Below are 20,082 nucleotides of genomic sequence, written 5' to 3'. Positions count from 1 at the left end.
ACCAACACAACAACCACCATCTCTATCATAGTTGTTTAACATCAATGTAGGTGCACCCTCAAAAATGAATTGGATTGTAACACCGTTACACTTACAAATTGTCCTTTGATCTGGAATTTGACTGTCTGTTTCTTCACATTATATTGAGGTAGTGGTGGTCGGATACATTTTGAATGGTCATGACTCTACAACGAAAACAAAATACTAAATAGCATCTGCATATCGTCACCTCAGTGCAGTAATGAGTAAACTCCCATTTAAGTTCATTAGGAGTAAACCTGTTACTGCTCTAAGGTTAAAACAACAAAACAAATAAACAAAACTTTTATTAACTGTTCTCATCTCATGTTGTTTCACCATTATCTTGATTATTTATGACATGACAGTGTCAGACAGGATGAGATGTGTATGACAGAAAACCACAGTTAGGCTGATGAACCACACTCCTTAAATCAGCCTTGTGAGTTTCTTATTGAACAAAATCCTGTTACACTTGTCATGGATCTCCAAAGTTACAAAGCTTGTTTACATCTACTTACTGCTTCTTATGGTAACTGACATGTCATAGTAGGTACAAATTTTATCTGTAGTTACTTTTTTTTTTTAAATAATGAAAAACATACGACTTCAGCTCAGTGATTTTTTATTCATAGGTAAATTTTTAAACTTACTATTCAATCACATTTTCTCATAGATATCATATACATAAATATCATATTTCTTGAATGTTTTCATTAGTTGCATACATTTGTATTAAGTGTAAGAAAGCCACAGACCACAGTCAGAGACTGACTGAACATCGATGTGAAGGCTCAAAATTTAGAGAAAAAAGCATGTACACTTAAAGAGGTATAACATGTAGATTGTAGCAACAACATCAATGTCAATTTTTAGCAATATAAAGTTATACATTATTCACAAAAATTGAGAAAATTTGTATTTACATCTAGGTATTTGAAATGAACTGTAATACAGCTTTGAAATAATAATTTGAAATCAAACTGACAATAAATAAAGATACATGTAATTATTGCAGTTACCATAGTTTCTATGATAATTGTGAGATGTTTCCCATCAGGACTTGCAAGGGACACATAACTTCCTCCATAAACAAAATGGCCACTACCGTAACCATGACGAAAATAATTCCAACCAATCTGTGTAAACTGTGTTGTATGAGCTGTAATAGAATAAAACTCCAGTTACATCATAATTTTTCAAACATTGCTAAACAAAAAATTTTTATAAAAGACAGTATTTTTTTCAAATCATGTGAATTAATTTGTGTATAACACATATTGATTTAAAAAAGTATCATAAAACTTTATTCTTTTTAATTTCTTTTTTCATAAAAAAATGCAAGGAATTAAACATATATTCATTGATATATAAGTCATATTATAAATCTTAAAATTAACCTTTTCCCTTATATAAGCGTGTTTCGATGGCTTTTTGCCCCCCCCCCCCCTCCTTTTTGAGGCCTCAAACAGTGAAAAAATGCCCTATTTATACCCCAAACACTGTTTTACGTTTGAGAAATGTTGTTAAAAAAATGACTACTTTTTAGTCACCGCCCCCTTCAAAATTGTACATCAGGGGTTGCCAGAAGGGGGATTGCCCCCTTCTGTTTGGGGGTTTGAAGGGGGGCGGAGTCCCCCTCATCGCCAAGAAAGTTTGGACATGTGACAGGCTAAAAATGGCCTCAGGTCGATCTTAGGGTAACTAATAACCGACGCTGAAAAGCCTTTTACTCTATCTCAATTCATTGAGAAGTTGCAGCACTTTGAATTCAGTTTTGATGGAAAAAAACAATGCAAAATAGTGATTTTTGGCAATTTTGAGACGTCCCCCCGTGGCCATGGTAACAGGAAATTTACCATTGAGCATGCTGTTACAAAGGCTATGGTGTAGTCAACATTTGTGCCAAGTTTCATTAGAATTGAAGCATTTTTCATAGTTTCATAGCAGTTTGAACTTGTTACAGGAGGCTTTTCAATGAAAGCGGCCATTTTTCGCAATATGCTCATGGGGTAAAAGGTTAAGTCTCCAATATATAACTTTAAAAGTTATCACAACATAATTAAGAGATCTAGTAAAAAAAATCTGAAAGTATAATAGAATGAACACACATTTCCATTATGTCATACAAACAACATTCATTTTCACTTTTTTACAGAACAAAATTAAAAATGAGCCAATACTAGCTTTATATTAAGACTACAAAAATAATGATTATTTTTCAAAATTCATAATAACACAATTATTATATTTATTAAAACACTGAATCACTTATTTTTTGTATAAATTACACTCTTTATAAAAATGATTCCTTTTTAAAAAGTAACCCATTTATGTGTATTATCTACATGTATAATTCTACTGTAAAACAATCATTTACAAAGTTTAAAACTGTCAATATGTACATGTTTGTATGTTCTTATCAACAGATAATAAAATAACTTTCACTCTCGGAGCAGATCATTTTCAAAAACAAGGAATTTTGATAAAAAAATATATTCACAGATACAGTACCTCCAAGCCATATAGGACTTTCTACAACATAACTGCCTGACCATGGACTCTCTGCAGTCATAAGTCCATCCCTTGTGAATGGTAAACTGTCATAATACGCAGCAATCAAGTTCCAAGATATAGTCCTTAACAAAAGACAGCAAATTATTCATAACTTTTTAACATAAAATAGATTCATGTGCAAAGATTATGTATAGCCTCAAAATATATGTTTATTTTTATGAATATTTAAAAAGTTTGTTAAAAGCATAAATATTATCAAGTAAGGAAATGGAGTAATGTACGTTAGCATATAGCACTGACATCCCTGACAAATTAACTCAAATGTGTCAGAATAATCAAAAAATATCATTTACTCCAATGGTAAAAAGAGTAGAAATTCTATTTTTGTTGTTGTTGATGGGTTTTTGATGGATTTAACATCACAGCAACACAAATTTCCAGCTTTACTGGTGAAGGAAAACCTCAGGTGCCCCTCCATGCATTATTTTAGGCATAATCAGGTACTAGTGTAGAACCACTCACTATGATGTTCTCAATTTATAATATGATTGGCCATAGTTTCAACAAAACATACAAGACTGTGGTTATTTTTACATGTTTTAAACTCTTAATATATTTTTCTTAAATTTGGCCTTCTGGAACTTTTTATTTTCATCTGGAGACATGCAATTTGTTTACGTTTTCATTTTTGTTAGCTGTATATAAAGTCAGATGATGACATTAAACTGTTACTGCTTTCGGAAGGGCCGCAGGTCTCCAACCAACATTGTCCAAGATACTTATTTTGATCACAAATGTATCATAAAGATAAAATATCTAAGATATATTTTACTTACGCAGTTATGTTTCCATTCACAAAGTTCTGATTTAGAATCTGTAAAAATAAAGACATTATTATAACATATGCATATATTTGATCATGTACCAAAATATATATTGCAAAACGATTCTAAATAATAAAAGTTTTCATAGAGTGTAAGGCACTTAAATTAACTTTTGTTATGAATTTTTTCTAGTTTTAAGCACACCATCTAGGAAACATCAGCAATTATTATCAGCTTTAACCATCTGATCAAAGATTTTTGGGGAGCATAGTGTATTCTTACGATCTTAAAATCAAACATATCAAAAAGAAAGACTGATAAATGGAAAAACAAAAGTAAGAATGGAAAATTAATAGTTATATGCTGCAACCAAAATCTTTTTGGAGGCATATAAAATACATCAAAAGAATCCAATAAGATTAACTATGTTATGAGTTTACCCTAGCCCAGCACCCTCCACCGACAAGGTCATTAAAAGTACTGTAATCCTCAGAAGCCCATAAAGGTTTGCCTGTCTTTATACCATCCTTTGTGGTGATTGTCCCTGGATAATGTGACCTGACAAAAGTCAAAGTTTGGCAATAACACAACCATTTCTTTTAACAAACCTTTTTTTACTATAAATTTTGATAATGGACTTATCTTTCTTTAAATTTTTATATATTTCTATAGTTCAACAGCCCCCTGTCTTAAAAAGCAATAGAATGGCACTGGGAAGGTTTTCATCAAATACATGCATTCAGATGCTGCATATTATTAAGCCATTAATTTTTTCAAACTAATAATAATCTACTGTAAGATCAGCAACATTAAATTCTGCAAAAATGAAATATTTAACATGCTTGATATTGAGTTATAATTTTCATAAATATCTACAATGTCGTGTATCTATTTTTGAGTGTTATTGTTTGTAGGTGATATCATTTAAAAGAATTTTATATTGACTTTATATAGACGATCAATTTGACTGTGAATATTTGTTACTATAAATAGATTATACAGTTAATTAACAGCTTGTAATTTACTTTAAGAAACACATATCTACACATTTTTGTCAACTATAACAATTATTATGATAATTACAAAACATTAAGAAACAACATCAAAACAGTATTACACTTAATTGGAAACAATTGTATATAGCATGTCAAGTTCATTGAGTTCATCTTCTTTCTACAAGTATATTGCCCACAAAAATAAACTATTCTTAGTTGGATTTTACATCACACTAACACAAGAGGTCGTAAGGTAATATTCGAGTTTTAATGGTGGAGGAAGACCCCAGGTGCCCCAATATGCATTACTTCAGACACAAGCGAGCACCTGGGAATTGCAGCTAACATTTTGTAAGCTAGCTGGATGCCTTCCTCACATAAAAGAATAAAAAAAATTCCTGGTGGCATTCAAACCTACAGTAGTGAATGGCAAGAAGTTTGGAATCAACAACCTTAACCACTCAGCCAAAGAAGCCTCAAAACAAACTCTATAACTGTTTAAGCATCTACAAATGTTTTCAAAAGCTATTAAACAACTAAATAAACTATTGCAAGCAAAGCAATAAACCTAGTATTTCCTAGATAGCAATTAATATAAATAAAAAATTCATGTTTCACTTTCTTTATCTATCTATTTTTTTTAATTTTTTATATATTTTTCTCCTTTATAATTTAACTGCCTCTGAACATGTCTATACTTTGTCTTTCTTGATCCTTTAAAATATATCAAAAAGCACATCTAGCACAAACAAAACACATACCCTATATATTCTACAGCAGCAGCAAGCTCGGGGTCTTTACGGATGTCCGCTGAAATCTGCCAGTCATTTATATGCGGGGCATCAGGAGCTACTATCTTTACATGCACTAAACCTGCCTTGTCTAATTCCTTCCTTAATGTCTGCAAATATCAACATAATATAAAGACATACCCTATATAATCTACAGCTTTTGCTAGTTCTGGGTCTTTCAGAATGTCCTTGCATATGGCCCATGTATCTTTACGAACCATGTCTGGTGCAACAATCTTAACATGTCTGAGTCCAGCTTTGTTTAACTCGTTCCTTAAAGTCTGAAAACCATCAATAGTAGTGAGGGTTCCTTTATAATTATAATGTTTCCCACACAGGTACACTGTATGTACATGTACTTATATTGTAAGCATGCAATACTATGACTATAGGATGGTACTACAATAAAATCATGATACCTATAACCCTTCACCCTTCACCTGCACAATTTCTTATTTGGAACTGTCAATTTTCTGCTTTGGGGATTTTAAGATAATAAAAAACTTATATCTAGTTATTTAGTTAGCTAACAGTATACAGTCTGGTGAAACTGTGAAGAGGTGTAAATGTAGGCTGGCCTGACTCAGTTTTTGTTCTAGCAAGCTAATAGGTTAAGTTCTACTTAATAATAAAAAGCAATGGTTTAATGCCTTCCATCCTAAATTTTAATGTGTATCTCATGAAATGTTCAGACTGGCCTGACTATTATTACGGCATAAGAAAGTCTTTAAAGCCATGTACATTCAAAAAGTTGAATCATTTTTGAGAGTACATTGTTAAATTTCCTAACATATTCACTATATACAATGTAAAAAAATAATAACATATGCACATAGAAAATGTGAAACAGACCTGAAATTTATCACATTCATAACTTTTTTATATATAAGGCTTTAATTTTGATATAATATGAGCCGTGTCATGACAAAACCAACATAGTGCGTTTGCGACCAGCATGGATCCAGACCAGCCTGCGCATCTGCGCAGTCTGATCAGGATCCATGCTGTTCGCTATCAGTTTCTCTACTGCACAGATGCGCAGGCTGGTCTGGATCCATGCTGGTCGCAAACACACTATGTTGGTTTTGTCGTGATGCGGCTCATATATAATTCACTTTTCAAGATTTTTGTAAGATATAGCCCAGGGTAAATGGTTATAATAAACAAAGGTAAAAGAATGCTTAAACCTGGCTGTAAAAGGTTTTATCAAATTTGTAGTTCAGTACAACTGTTTTCATTTGTTCACATAAAAACTTATTAATAAATTCTACAGCATCTGTGTAAATAGATATACTTAGTTTCTTGATGAAAATCTATGTTATGACCATGCAGTATTAAAAACTTTCAGGATATATATATGTATATATAAATAAAGTATTAGAATATCTCTAGGCATATTACTAATTGTTTTTCTGTGAAGTTAGTTTTACATCTTGTACATGTGTAAGTTTTATATCTTGTACTGATTCAATAATGTTAATGTCCTACAAAAATAGTGTATAAAGTTCATCAAAAGATATTGCTAAACTAAAGCAGTTTTCACAAGCATTATGTAGATACACACATGAAGTGATAAAACTGAAGTATTTTCTCTACACTTTTCTGAGCATGTTTAAATTGAACTCAATATATACATGTATATATAAGCAATCTTCATTTTAGTAAGTAAATGACTACATTTGTAAGCAAAGGAAAGTGCATATGCAAAAACGATTGAAAAAATGCTACTGAAAACAACTGGTTAAAACACTAATTACATAATGATACTAATACATATTGTATACCCTTGTACCTTTACATTAGAACAGGATGATTTTATCTATAAATTCATTTTTGTTGTCTTGGTAACAATTTAAGCACCTTTATGAAACTATAAAAAATTCAACATTGTATCTTACATAAAATCCATCAAAATATTGAATTATAAGTCTATTGAAATCACTTTGTTGTATTCTTATATCATCACACTTCATCAAGTGCAAGCAAAAGAAAACTCCAATAACCTAGAACAACACACCTCCAAAATTCATACCAAATAACAAAAAAAAATATAATGCACTTAAATGGTTGGGGTTTCATTCATGCAAACTCTGTTGATGAGTGAAGAAAGACCCCAATTGCCCATTCTTGCATTATTTCAGTCACATAAAGGCATCAAATGCCCATCCCATAATCAAGCTAGATTAATCCCTCCGATAAAAAGTCCCTGGCTGTGTTTGGACCTACAGTGTAAAAGATATCATCCTGTTCTAATATTATATACATCATGCTCACCTTTACATACACCTTATCATAATCTTTTTCATTCCAAATCTGAAACAGTGAGATAGACACAGAGTAGATAGGAAATATACATTCAACAAACAACATTGTCCTATATATCTTACCTTGATATACGTAGAATCATATTTCTTCTCATTCCATATCTGAAAATCAATATCCAGTTCCAACATTGATCAAGTGTTAAGTTTATATAATAACTGAACAAGACATGTCAGTATGTCAGCATGCTAAACTAATCTCAGTGTTTGATAGTAAAACAAGAGCTTGGATAATGTAAAAATAGCCATAACTTTATCAAAATCCACATTAGAGTTGTGGGCCTTACAAAGTGGCCTACTATTATGCTCGCAAATAAGTGTGTGAAGTTTCAATCCATTCCTTTCAGTAGTTTTAAAGGTATCAACATGCACACAAAAACTTAATCAAAGTATGAAGATGGCACCAATGCTGGGATGGCTCTCCTTTTCCCTGAATAGTCAACATAAAAATCATTAGTTATTAATCATTTGCTAACTAAATAATTTGTTCTAACAGTTGACAGTGTTTCATATCTCCGTCATTACAACATTAAACAGCAATAACTAGAATTACAAAGTACTTAGAACCTGCAAAAATACATACCAATCTGATTCATATTTTGCACTTACCCCTATATAATCAACAGTAACATTATAAAACTTGGCAGCTCCTTTAATCCATTTAATGACATATCCAGCCGTCAGTTTTGGAAACCTGTATGGATTTCTCTCACCCATGGGATTCAACCAGCCAGGAAAACTCCATGGTAACCCATAGATCTTAATATCAGGGTTTCTCTGTAATGGTAAATATATTTTATTATACTGCATGTATGTATCGTTGCTTTTCATTGGATAATCATAAGTTTATATAGTTTTATAAACACAACTGTTGTCAATTTATAAAGAAATCTTACTTTTTTCTCTTAACAATGTTGCTTGCTGTATATAAATATTTCTGACAGGTTATATGGCTGTATATAAACAAGTGTTTGCAATATAACCCTTGCCTAGTTACTCCAGTTATATTTCCAAACAACCATTTATATAGGGCCATATAACCTGTCAAAATTCTTTATAACTAATAATATAATGATTATATCAGCCTTTCTAGAAACTACAGCAGGATTAAGCTACCAGCACACTGCCTTACATTTTGTCTGACCAGACTCAACACTTCTCACATAAACAATTTTAATATCTGTATATAGAAATCCTAAAAATAAGCAATGTTCATTTCAAATTCAGCACAAAACAACTTAACATTGACAAAGACAACGTGGTTAAAGCTTATATACATTTTTTAAAAGTAATATCTATTGAAACAGAATTCCTCTGTAGTATTATCATTACCTTATCATTACCTTATCATTACCTTATCATTACCTTATTATTACCTTATCATTACCTTATCATAACCTTATGCTAAAATTGGAACCTTTTTATTCTTATTATTGTATGTGTGTGTGGGAGAGGGGTGGGGAGTGGAAGCAGGAATTACAGGATGGTATGATCATAGAGTACATTTATTGCCTTTTAAAAGTGTCAATAGAAGGTCAAACCTTTTTAGCTTCAACCATTAGCCACCACTCATATCCCCTCTGATAGTTTTCATCATCAGCATTGTGCATGTGCGAAGCTTCTGTCCCATCTTCAAACAACAAATAAGAATACTGACTTAAATTCTAAGCAAAAGATAAAAGTTAATAAAAATTAGGCCTTCAAAACCAAAATGTGAACATTATGATGCTACAAACAGGGAGGCTTACAGCTTATCAGTAAATTGACAGTTTCCTATTGCCAACTATTAATGGCTAACAATGAGCATAAGTTTATATGAAGTTGACACTCAGAACATGCAGAGTTGCTGACATTATAAATTTTCAATTACTGCAGAGGTTACAAAAATAAATAAAATTATTTAACAAGGTGATGTTTAAGTGACTGACTGAGCATTATAGAGAAGCTATTCAACACAAAGTAAATGACATAGCAATTATACAGTGTACTTCAATAAAACCACTTAAGGCACATGGTCACATTAAGAAGTTAGACTGTACACTAGGACTTTGTATTCATGTATATGTTTGCACTTTACTGGTTGAAATAAATGTATTGATACTAGCCAGTTCAAAAAATGGAAGCTGACGGTTGTTAACAAAAACAAAATACATCACATGTACAAACTAATACCTGTACTTTGCCCATCTCCTCCAATCTCCACTTTCAAGATATGTAGAGAAGCACCAAAGTTCGGCTGAAATTGAAATAAAAACCTTACACTCTTTGGTAAAGCCAAACAAAAACCAATTTTGTTCTGGTCTCATTACTGACCACATTTAACAAAAGTCAAATTATCATTGTACAATTTGAATATAATGATGGTAAAGCCCATGAATCTATTCATCAAAGTGATTACCTAAAGCCTTAATTATATTATATATTGCCCACTGGAATCTACAATACATGTACTTAAATCTTTTCAAAATAAAAAACAAAAACTTTTTTGCAGAGAGATATTTTGAAATGGAAAAAAAAGGTTGACAAATAATGCAATACAAGTAATGCAGGGCCTTTTCCAGCTACTTTGGGAATAGGCCTCTGACATAAATTGGGAAATATTATTTGATATTTTGGTAAATTTAAGAAATTTTCAAAGTTCAAAAACCACCAAATACATGACTTGTAAGTTTTTAAACATGTGTATTATCATATAACCTGCATCCTCTTTTAAAAAACAAGAAATTGGCGAACAAGGGAGGCTAATATGGATTCGATTTGAGCCTTATTTCTGTCCCTTGTGATAGGGTGAAAACTGCCCTGTAATGTTATGACTACAATGGACTAAGGTTATTACCAAGAGGTTAATACTAGGTCACTGCTTGCCAGTATGGTATAATGACCCAAAGATGTCCATAATGGCCTGCGGGCTGAACATGCACTCATTCATTTGGTCATTATGCAAAAAATAATGCCAAGTAACAAGGCAGGAGAAATTGCATAATGACCTAGATTTTGCCATAATGACCTTGAAATATCCTTGATTTTGTTACTATATATAGTAACATAGGTATCATAAGGAATGTTATGCTTAATTATGTATTATAAATGATCAAAGTGACCAATATAGTGGCTTGCCGCGAGTGAGTCACTTACTTTTCTGTATGAGGTAACAGGTGGCCTTTTATACAGGTTTGGCTGCATATTTCATCATAAGAAAAAATTCAAGCACAAAATGTACCTTAAACAAATAGTCCAAAATTTCACTCCTCTGTGGCTCAGGATAATTTATTAACAGCTTGGATGTCGCCCTGAAATAAAACCAGACAATGATACATTGATTACTTATGTAGCAATATAAATGTATTATAAGGAATGAATGTGAGTGAATCTATTATTTTGCACTTTCACAGGCTGTTAATTCTATAGAAACTAAATCGTCAAGTATGTACTTTTGTAATTATACACTAGAAAAATGCAAGATGTTGACAGTAAAAAATCAAAATTCATAGTATAAAAATCTGCAAATTAATATATTATCAAACCTGGAGAAAAGCTTTTAGTTAACATATAAACAATAATATTCTTATATATGAAATAACATAAAGCTCCAATTGTGACAGGCTCCTGGATTTCAGGGGCCTAGCAGTGTATCTGGGTAAACATAACTCTTTGTTACTGTTATACATGGGCAATGTCCAACAACAAGGATAAGACACTAGAATAATGTACCCTTTACCTGCGGGAACTGAAAAGTCTTTGCCAGCATTAAGGAGCCAGGCCAGTCTGCTTATCTGTGCAGTTCAGCCAGGCTTTATTTTGATAAAACTTTTTTCAAAAATTGAACTGAACTGTTTGAAGTCCAAAATTGAGCAATTCAATTTTACAAATTCTGATAGTTAGAGGTTAGGATTCATGTAAAATAAACAATTTCAGACATATAACTATACAAGTTCTTTAACTACTACATGAAAATACACCAATCATAACAAGAGGGCCATGATGGCCCTGAAGTCGCTCACCTGTATATAGGCCCCCGGAGCAGGGCCAGTTTAAACCCCAGGGCTTTTATTTGAACAAACTTGGTAGACACCCATTAGAAGATGTTTCATGCTAAACATCTAAGGTCTAGCTCGTTGGGTTTTTTAAAAGAAGATTTTTTCAAGTTTTTTCTTAACACATACAGTTAAAAACAATGACACACTTGGGGCAGGGCCAGTTTTGACCCCAGGGCTTTTATTTGAACAATCTTTGTAGACACTTACTATAAATTGTCTTATGCTTAATATCTAAACTCTAGCTATTCGGGTTTTTTCAAAGAAGATTTTTAAGTTTTTGCTATACACATATAAGGAAAATCAATGTCCCCAGGGGCCTGCCAATTTTGACCCCAGGGCTTTTATTTGAACAAACATTGTAGACACTCACTAGAAGATGCTTCGTGCTTACTATCTAAACTCTAGCTATTTGAGTTTTTTCAAAGAAGATTTTTTAAGTTTTTGTTACACACATATAAGGAAAATGAATGACCCCCGGGGCGGGCCAATTTTGACCCTAGGGTTTTTATTTGAACAAACTTGGTAGACACTCACTAGAAGATGTTTCATGCTTAGCATCTAAACTCTAGCTATTTTGTTTTTTTCACAAAAGATTTTTTAAGTTTTTGCTATACACAAATCAATGACCCCCTGGGGCCGGGCCAATTTTGACCCCAGGGCTCTTATTTGTACAAACTTGGTAGATATCCATTAGAACATGTGTCATGCTAAATATCTAAGCTCTAGCTCTTTGGGTTCTTTAAGAGAAGTTTTTTAAGTTTTTACTATATACATAGAGGGAAAATCAATGACCCCCTGGGGCGGGGCCAATTTTGACCCCGGGCTTTTATTTGAACAAACTTGGTAGATATCCTTTAGAAGATGTTTCATGCTAAATATCTTAGCTCTAGCTCTTTGGGTTCTTTAAAAGAAGATTTTTTAAGTTTTTACTATATGCATATAGGGAAAATCAATGACCCCCTGGGGCAGGCCAATTTTGATCCCAGGGCTTATATTTGAACAAACTTGGTAGACACTCACTAGAAGATGTTTCATGCCAAATATCTAAGCTCTAGCTCTTTGAGTTTTTTAAAAGAAGATATTTAAAGTTTTTTCTTTTGGTTGCCATGGCAACCAGAGTTCTGCATGGAATTAAATTCTTTGAACAATTTTCAAAGGTGAAAACCAAAGGAACATTCCTGTGAAGTTTGGATGAAATTGGCTTAGTGGTTTATGAGGAGATGTCATTTAAAGTAAAAGTTTACAGATGACGGACGGACGACGGACGCCGGACAGACGCCGGACGAAAAGCGATCACAAAAGCCCACTCTGTCACTTTGTGACAGGTGAGCTAATAAAAAAACGGACCAATAACTTAGAGCAAAGCTCATTTTTTATGATTTTATCAAAATATTATTATGGTCACATGTATGTACATGTAAGATCAATATAGTTAAATATCCTACAACCCACACTTACATGTGACCAAAACCAAAGTGCAAGTGTTTATGTATAATTGACAATTATTCAGAGTGCTATTAATTTCAATAAGCAAACATTTATGAGGTTCAAGGTCATGGTCAGACAATAAAATCATTATAAGCACTTTTAAAGTGTTATATTCAAATTTGTTGTAGTATAGTATAAAAAACATCTTTCTATGTTTTTACCTAAATTGTAATAAAACAAAATAAAAAACAGGTTGTGACACCCATATTAGTAGTTATAAAGATTTTGACAGGTTATACCGTTGTTTAGAAATACAGTGGCTTGGTTATATAACAAACAACCATTTATATGTGGTCATATAACCTATCAGGAATATTTATAAAAATTACAATACAAAGTAAGATTTGTTTTCACTTATATAAAACTATATAAACCTCAAGATTTTCCCACGAAAAGCAACATTACAAACGTGCATCATTTAAATGTAGCATTCACATTGAAAAGAAGACTGAATGTATTTTCCTATACTAGTTACATAAAGTCTATGTGTTGTATATTAACTAACTGACCCCCCTGATGCTACATGTAAAACTCTTGACATTTTACTTTCAGAGAATAAGTTCTTTAAGACATTTTTACTATTCAAGTCTATGTATGTCAGAGAGTGTTTCATTATGAGTACATGTATATTCAAAGGGAGTGGTAGCCTAGTGGTAAAGGTGTCTTCCTCTCAACCCGGGCATCATGGGTTTAGTTTAAACATATCTATTGCAATATTTCATCATATTTTATATGGTTTGCCAAGATGAGCATGGTATGTTTAGTGAAACAAACGAACTCATTATAAACATTGGACAGATTAATGGGTTATTAAACAAAGCAGAATTAACTTGTGATCCTTTTTATTCAAACAATATACATGATATACTTAATGATAAGCTCGTTTGAACAGTGCCAAAACTATATCTATTATTAGCAACAATACTTCTATTTATAGTAACAAAACACAAAAAAGTATCCCTAAATAACAGTACTTCAGTAGTTAGATTTTGATATTTTTTAAGCCTGATGAAGAGTATTGTATTACTCGAAACTAGTAGCCAATAAAAACTTTTTAGAAATGACCTGGTGTTGTACGTGTGTTCCTCACCTACTTTATTCAATATTTTATATGAATATAACTATTACATATTATTGAAAGGGATTTGAACGAAACAAAACTTATATACACATCAGTGTTGTTTGTGCCATGTGGAGGCCGTAAAAAGTTGGCCAGTACATTCAATCGAGGATGTTATGTTTCAGATCATGAAAGATCTTTCAGCACAACACAATTGTTGTGATTGTGGTATTTTTAGTTTTCAGCTATTTCCTAGTTGGTTGATTCCAGTATTCCCCAACTTAAATACTGTTTAATCACCCTAAGGATAATTGTGGCCTGCTTTTTAAATTTGTCTTTTGACAGCTTATGTGTGATATGCAGGCTTCATAACCTCTGATCTTTTTTCAAATTCCCATTATATTTAGTTCCACCCATTGTTTTCTTGTTTAGGGCACACACATTGTTTTACTTGGGGAACATACGCTGCTTTTCATGGAATAGCACTAACATGTCACATTGAAAGTTCCATGATAACCACTATATGAACACATCTGTGGATGTTTAAAAATTCTAAATTTTTCCATTTCATGATAAATATTGATAAATGCTTAAACCAGTGCTAGGGGTGTGTGAACAGTAACTTGCACTTTCCAATACAGTTCATAAAAAGGCTCAATCAAACCAAGCCTGCAACATTTTCAAATTTGTCATTTTGAGCGTTCATTAGGGATTTTTAATAACTCTATCTTATATAGTTCCTCTCCCTATCATGGGTTTGAGCCTTACTATGGTCACAACCATGTTTCTTTAAATGACACACTGGTACTGGTAATCCTATACATATGATGTCGCTTTGAGATATTTTTGCTTATTGGCAAGCCAAAGCAACGTCATATTGAAATTGCTCAAAAACCAATAGCATGACATTCTGCAAGAAAAACAGGCTGAACAAAAAATCACTTTAAATCAGCGTATAATTACATTGATTTTGACCTATATATGAACAAAAGTAAAAAATAAATACCTTTCAACAAAATAATTAAACTGTCACATCCAAAAATCATGATTAAATCCTCTTATCTAATTAAATTCCTGATACAGCCGATAAACAAATGGCCGTCACACAGTGCGCAAAATCTGATTGGCCAATTCAAATGCAAGAGTTTTAAATAAGTCAGAAGTTTCAAACGAAAATTTTTTTAACGAAATATTTGCCTATGCACCGCCAACGTGTATGAATATATATTTCTGTTCAAAAATTTGGAATCAATCTGTAAAGCGCTTTACTTAATTAGTATGGCCGATAGGTCAAATTAGATTGATGTTTGTATTTTACTTTACATTGATAACTACATTGTTTGAGAGTTTATGTTAAAGATTGAGCATGATATTGAAAGAAAATTTGATAAACTTTTGAATAAAGCTTGAAAGGCAAGATAAAAGACATTTATTGATTTTTTTATGATGCTATGTGTTTATGAGCAATAAATTTTAGACGTTAGGCTTGACCTACATAAACTACAACAAGCCCGTAAATCCACAGACACTTAGTGTGCGGAGCTCAAAACGCCTTTAAAATCCAAATAAAATGTATATTTGTCAATCCCAGCATATATTGGTCATATATATAAAAAAATTAACATAAGCTGTTTTGAAAAAATTTCAACGTTTATAATAATACACAAGATAAAAATGTTACCCAGAAAAAAATCCGCACATATACCGTCAAAACCGCCATGTATTTTATTCCATTTCCAATATTTTCACATAATCCTTTTGTCCATCAACAAAGACGATATTATTCCCCATGATGATGTTCAATTTTAAACTTCAACATCAATACAAACAACGCAACAGGAGAAACAGACATCAAGATTATCGCCGTTTTACTCCATTTCAGCATACAGGCGTCATCATTCATGTGAGACTGCTTTACTCAGACTTGTCAATGATCTTCTAGACGATATGGAGAAACAAGAGGTCACAGCTCTAATTGCAATAGATCTAAGTGCAGCTTTCGACACCGTTGACCACAACATTCTACTCGACATGTTACACAGTCAGTATGGTGTCAATGGTACCGTGTTAGCTTGGGTGGACTCGTACCTGCGACCTCGTAGTTGTCGCGTCAGTGTTAATTCTACTGAATCGACTCCACGATTGCTGGAATGCACATCAGGGGAGCTGTCTTGGTCTGTGGCTCTATCTCACATATGCGAGAACCCTATTTGATGTGATATCACCATCCATATCTGTGTAGGGCTTTGCTGATGACCACATTGCTAGTCAACGCTTTCGAACAACTTCAGTGACCAATGAACTTAACGCTATAAAGCAACTTGAAGACAGTGCTGTAATCATCAATGACTGGATGAATGCCAATAAACTCAAAATTAACACCACTAAGACAGAATTCATTATGTTTGGTAGTAAAGCCCAACTTGGTAAATGTTCAATTAAAGAAATTGATATCGCCGGTGATAAAATTGAAAATGTCAGTGTCATAAGATACTTAGGTGCCTACTTAGACAAGGGCCTAAGATTCTCAACACATGTTAAGACCAAGTGTAGAACTGCCATGTTAAATTATTTGAGAATAAAGAGCATTCGCAAATATCTGACTCAGGACGCCACAAAAATCCTAGTATTGTCGCTTGTAATCTCACATTTGGATTATTGCAACGCTATATTGTTTGGCATTTCAGAAAGTGAGTTACAGAAATTACAGCGTATCCAGAATATGTGCGCTAAACTTGTTTTTGCAAGGCGGAAATATGATAGTTCCAAAGACTCTTTGTTGGAACTGCATTGGTTACCAATTAAAGCTAGGATCAATTTTAAAATACTATGTACAATGTATAACTGTTTTATGGGCAATGCTCCGGTTTATCTAACAGAACTGTTACACAAGCCTGTCATAAAAAGACCAAATCTCAGATCTGTTGATAATATGGATTATTGTTTTGCAGTCCCCTTTAACAAAAGGAAAACAATTAACGACAGAAGTTTTAGTACCGTTGGTCCAACTCTCTGGAATAAATTGCCTCTGTATATAAGACAGTCTTCGACTTTGGACATGTTCAAGAAAAATGTCAAAACCTACTATTTTAGAGATTTTTACGCATTGTTTTAAGATTGTGATTGGGCTGTAAACTGATAGAGATGTGGAAATGTGTTTAAAATTTTACTGAAATAACCATTAATTCTTATTTTCTTTTAAATTATTTTTTATTGTTATTTTTTATAACTATTCTAACTATTCTTTTTTTTTTTAAGTTTTTAATACTTTATATTTTACACGGCTGATATCTTTAACATATTTTTTGTAGTTCATTTGTCATGCATATGTGTTTTTTTATCTATATGTACATACTTTTATTATCCTTTTGTACAACGCCATTGAATATGTATATAGAAATAGGCGTTTAATTAAATAGAACAGTTTCAGTTTTATTTTCAAAATCTTTCAACAAATTCAAACTAGCTCCCCAGCTTTTCCGTATGCTAATGGACCGCGCTTGGGAACCAACATATTACCGAATGGCTCTGAGTATAGCTGATATGTTTAAACTATATTACCTGTAGGATGATTCTGGGCTCTGATGGAATGTGGGTCAATTTCCCACATTATTGGCTTCACTTACATGGCTTTTGTAGATGTATCCTGAACTTAGATTACAATGAATGATTTTATACAGAAAAAAAAGCCTAGATGTAAATCTACATAATTGATCTACCATATTTAAAATATTAAAATGGAATTATGTAAACGAGGCATTCCATTACTTTACTGTTTGCTGTTTACTGTTTCCTTGGAGTATTGTAAGCACTTCTGTGCTTGTTGACTCCCTCGATCTCATGTTTACATTTGGTGTTCCGCTTCCGGTTGAAAAAAAATCACGCGGAAAAGTACGCGTCTAGTAATATATATCTTCCAGGTCATACCTTTGACTCTGCCATGCTTTATCCTATTTACACTTGAATGAGTTAACACTATTGCTACAAACTATCGTTTCGTCCAGGTCATTCCATTTGTCGATTGCACGAGCAGGAAACGCATTTAAGCATATAGATTTTACACAGCGGGGTTTGATGAGGCGAGTGGGATTGTCATTGAACGAGAGTAACTTTTCACAGTCAAAATCTTCTAGACCATTAATTAGTTTATACAACTCAATCATATCGTACCGTTTTTTCCCATACTTGTTCACCGTTTAGCAAATAAAACATAATTTACCCCTCCTCCACTAATCCCTCCTATTCCGTCAAAGCGTCTACCAAAACCTCTTCTGTCATCTATTTGATACACGTCAGTGTATCCTAATGACACAGCAATAAAATGTATGAAAATGTGAATTTTATTCATCAGCATCATTTCCTTGTACAAGTGCGATATAATGGCGTAATTGAAACAAAGGGACACAACTGATGGGAAACGGTTTAGGCATCCGGAATATTGAACAAGCGCCCCAGGTATCAAAAGGTGACCAATTAACATTATGCTTACTTTCAACTTGCTTGTTTAGTGGCTGATTGCATCTTTCATTTTGTGTGGTCACATCGTGTGTTTTGTTCAACAGTGCAATGTTGAAATACATTGCACTGTCATTCACCATATAGACATCTGGGCCTAAACACCAAACAAGTTGTAACTGTCAACAAGCGTGATGAAAGTGCAAGCATGCATAATGACTGTACCAATAACCACAATAGCAATGTCAATGAGTAAATTGTAACTGTAATCATGCATTGTGTAATTTTTACCTCAATATCATTCCATACAAGTGTATACGCATTATTTTTCCGCGTAACGTCGATAATTTATCATCCTGCGCGCTGTACCAAAATAAACGCTGAAACACAAAATGCATGATGGAAAACGACCTGAAAGTAGAGGTGTCATTGATAAGGATTTTTGTATCGATATATCGGTAATGAATTATCGGCGATACAGCGATATATCGATCGCCAGGCTAAATTTCGGCTTTCTAGTCTTTTTAAATGTTTCCTAAGGACACTGACAAAGCAGTTATATTTAGACAAATGCAAAAAAGATAAACCATGAAAACTGAACAATTTGTTTCTTTTTTTATCATAAAGCTATCAATGAAAACTAATGACTAGTAGGCTAACTATAAAGTTTAAAGCCTTTTCCATTTTACTTAAGTTGTTGTTGTACGTAGATAATGATTATGCTAAATCCCGTCATTGCCGTTCCAATTAAGCTAGGTTTAATTGGCAAATTATAGGAATAATTATTAAAGTTTAACATTTTGTAATCATAATTTATACAAAGAAACACTGACAAATTTTTCTTGGCATTTTCCCTTTTAAAAAATCTGAATGAGGGGTCTTGACACATGCGAGATTACAACAAAATTTCGGCAGCATTCGTTAGAGACACTGGAGGTAACTTTGGCATTGATTTCCGTTTTCATTTTAGAAAAAAAGTGTTTCTGGCGACCATAACTTTATCTGTCACTTTTATTTTGACGTTTTGCGACAGTAAACAGGTCTATCAGTTCTATAAACCTGTTCGCTGAAAGTCTCTTTAGCTAGAAATATATGTGCCTTCGATATCCGATATTTAAAAAATGGAATCGATATCGAATCGGATAACAAAGATCGTTGATACACCGATATCGATTGAATCGATGACACCCTTACCTGAAAGTCACACTTTTGAAGTAAATGTATCCATAAAAGTGTGTCTACGGAATATTATGATCATTGAAGCTTATGTTCACCTAGTTTTTATCAAAGACTTGTACGATTTCTCTTGTTTTAATGAAAAACAGCTAGAGCTGGCTTGGGGAAAATGATCATTTGGAAAACTTTTAAAATGAGAAAATTATGTTGTCAGTCAAAATATTTATTTGATATAACTGTAAGCATTAAAGATATTTATACACATAATATTGCACACAAAATTTAAGCTGTTACTTTCTTAAAAAAGACATAAAAGTGTCACAACTGACCGAGTTCTTGGTACCGTATCATGGGTCCGCACCGAAAATTGTGGCACCGTATACATTAGTGCTAGACTTGC

The 20,082-nt window shown here is 32.8% G+C and overlaps 1 protein-coding gene across 1 annotated transcript; it reads right to left on the bottom strand.

Moving 5' to 3' along the window:
• Positions 1-89: 89 nt before the first annotated feature.
• Positions 90-18,467, bottom strand: LOC132732408 (galactocerebrosidase-like; the record flags this gene model as incomplete). Its single annotated transcript, XM_060718825.1, has 12 exons — positions 18,273-18,467; positions 10,687-10,757; positions 9,639-9,702; positions 9,008-9,096; positions 8,076-8,243; positions 7,533-7,571; positions 5,116-5,255; positions 3,800-3,917; positions 3,372-3,409; positions 2,533-2,657; positions 1,041-1,180; positions 90-185 (listed from the first exon to the last, which is right to left on the bottom strand). Coding segments are annotated over exons 1-12 (1,224 nt in total), but the record flags the coding sequence as incomplete, so codon positions are not given.
• Positions 18,468-20,082: the final 1,615 nt, after the last annotated feature.

Source organism: Ruditapes philippinarum, unplaced genomic scaffold (assembly GCF_026571515.1).
Source record: "Ruditapes philippinarum isolate M1 unplaced genomic scaffold, ASM2657151v2 ctg14595_1_1_1_1, whole genome shotgun sequence".
Lineage (NCBI taxonomy): Eukaryota > Metazoa > Mollusca > Bivalvia > Venerida > Veneridae > Ruditapes > Ruditapes philippinarum.
This window is presented reverse-complemented; position numbering and strand designations above follow the sequence as displayed.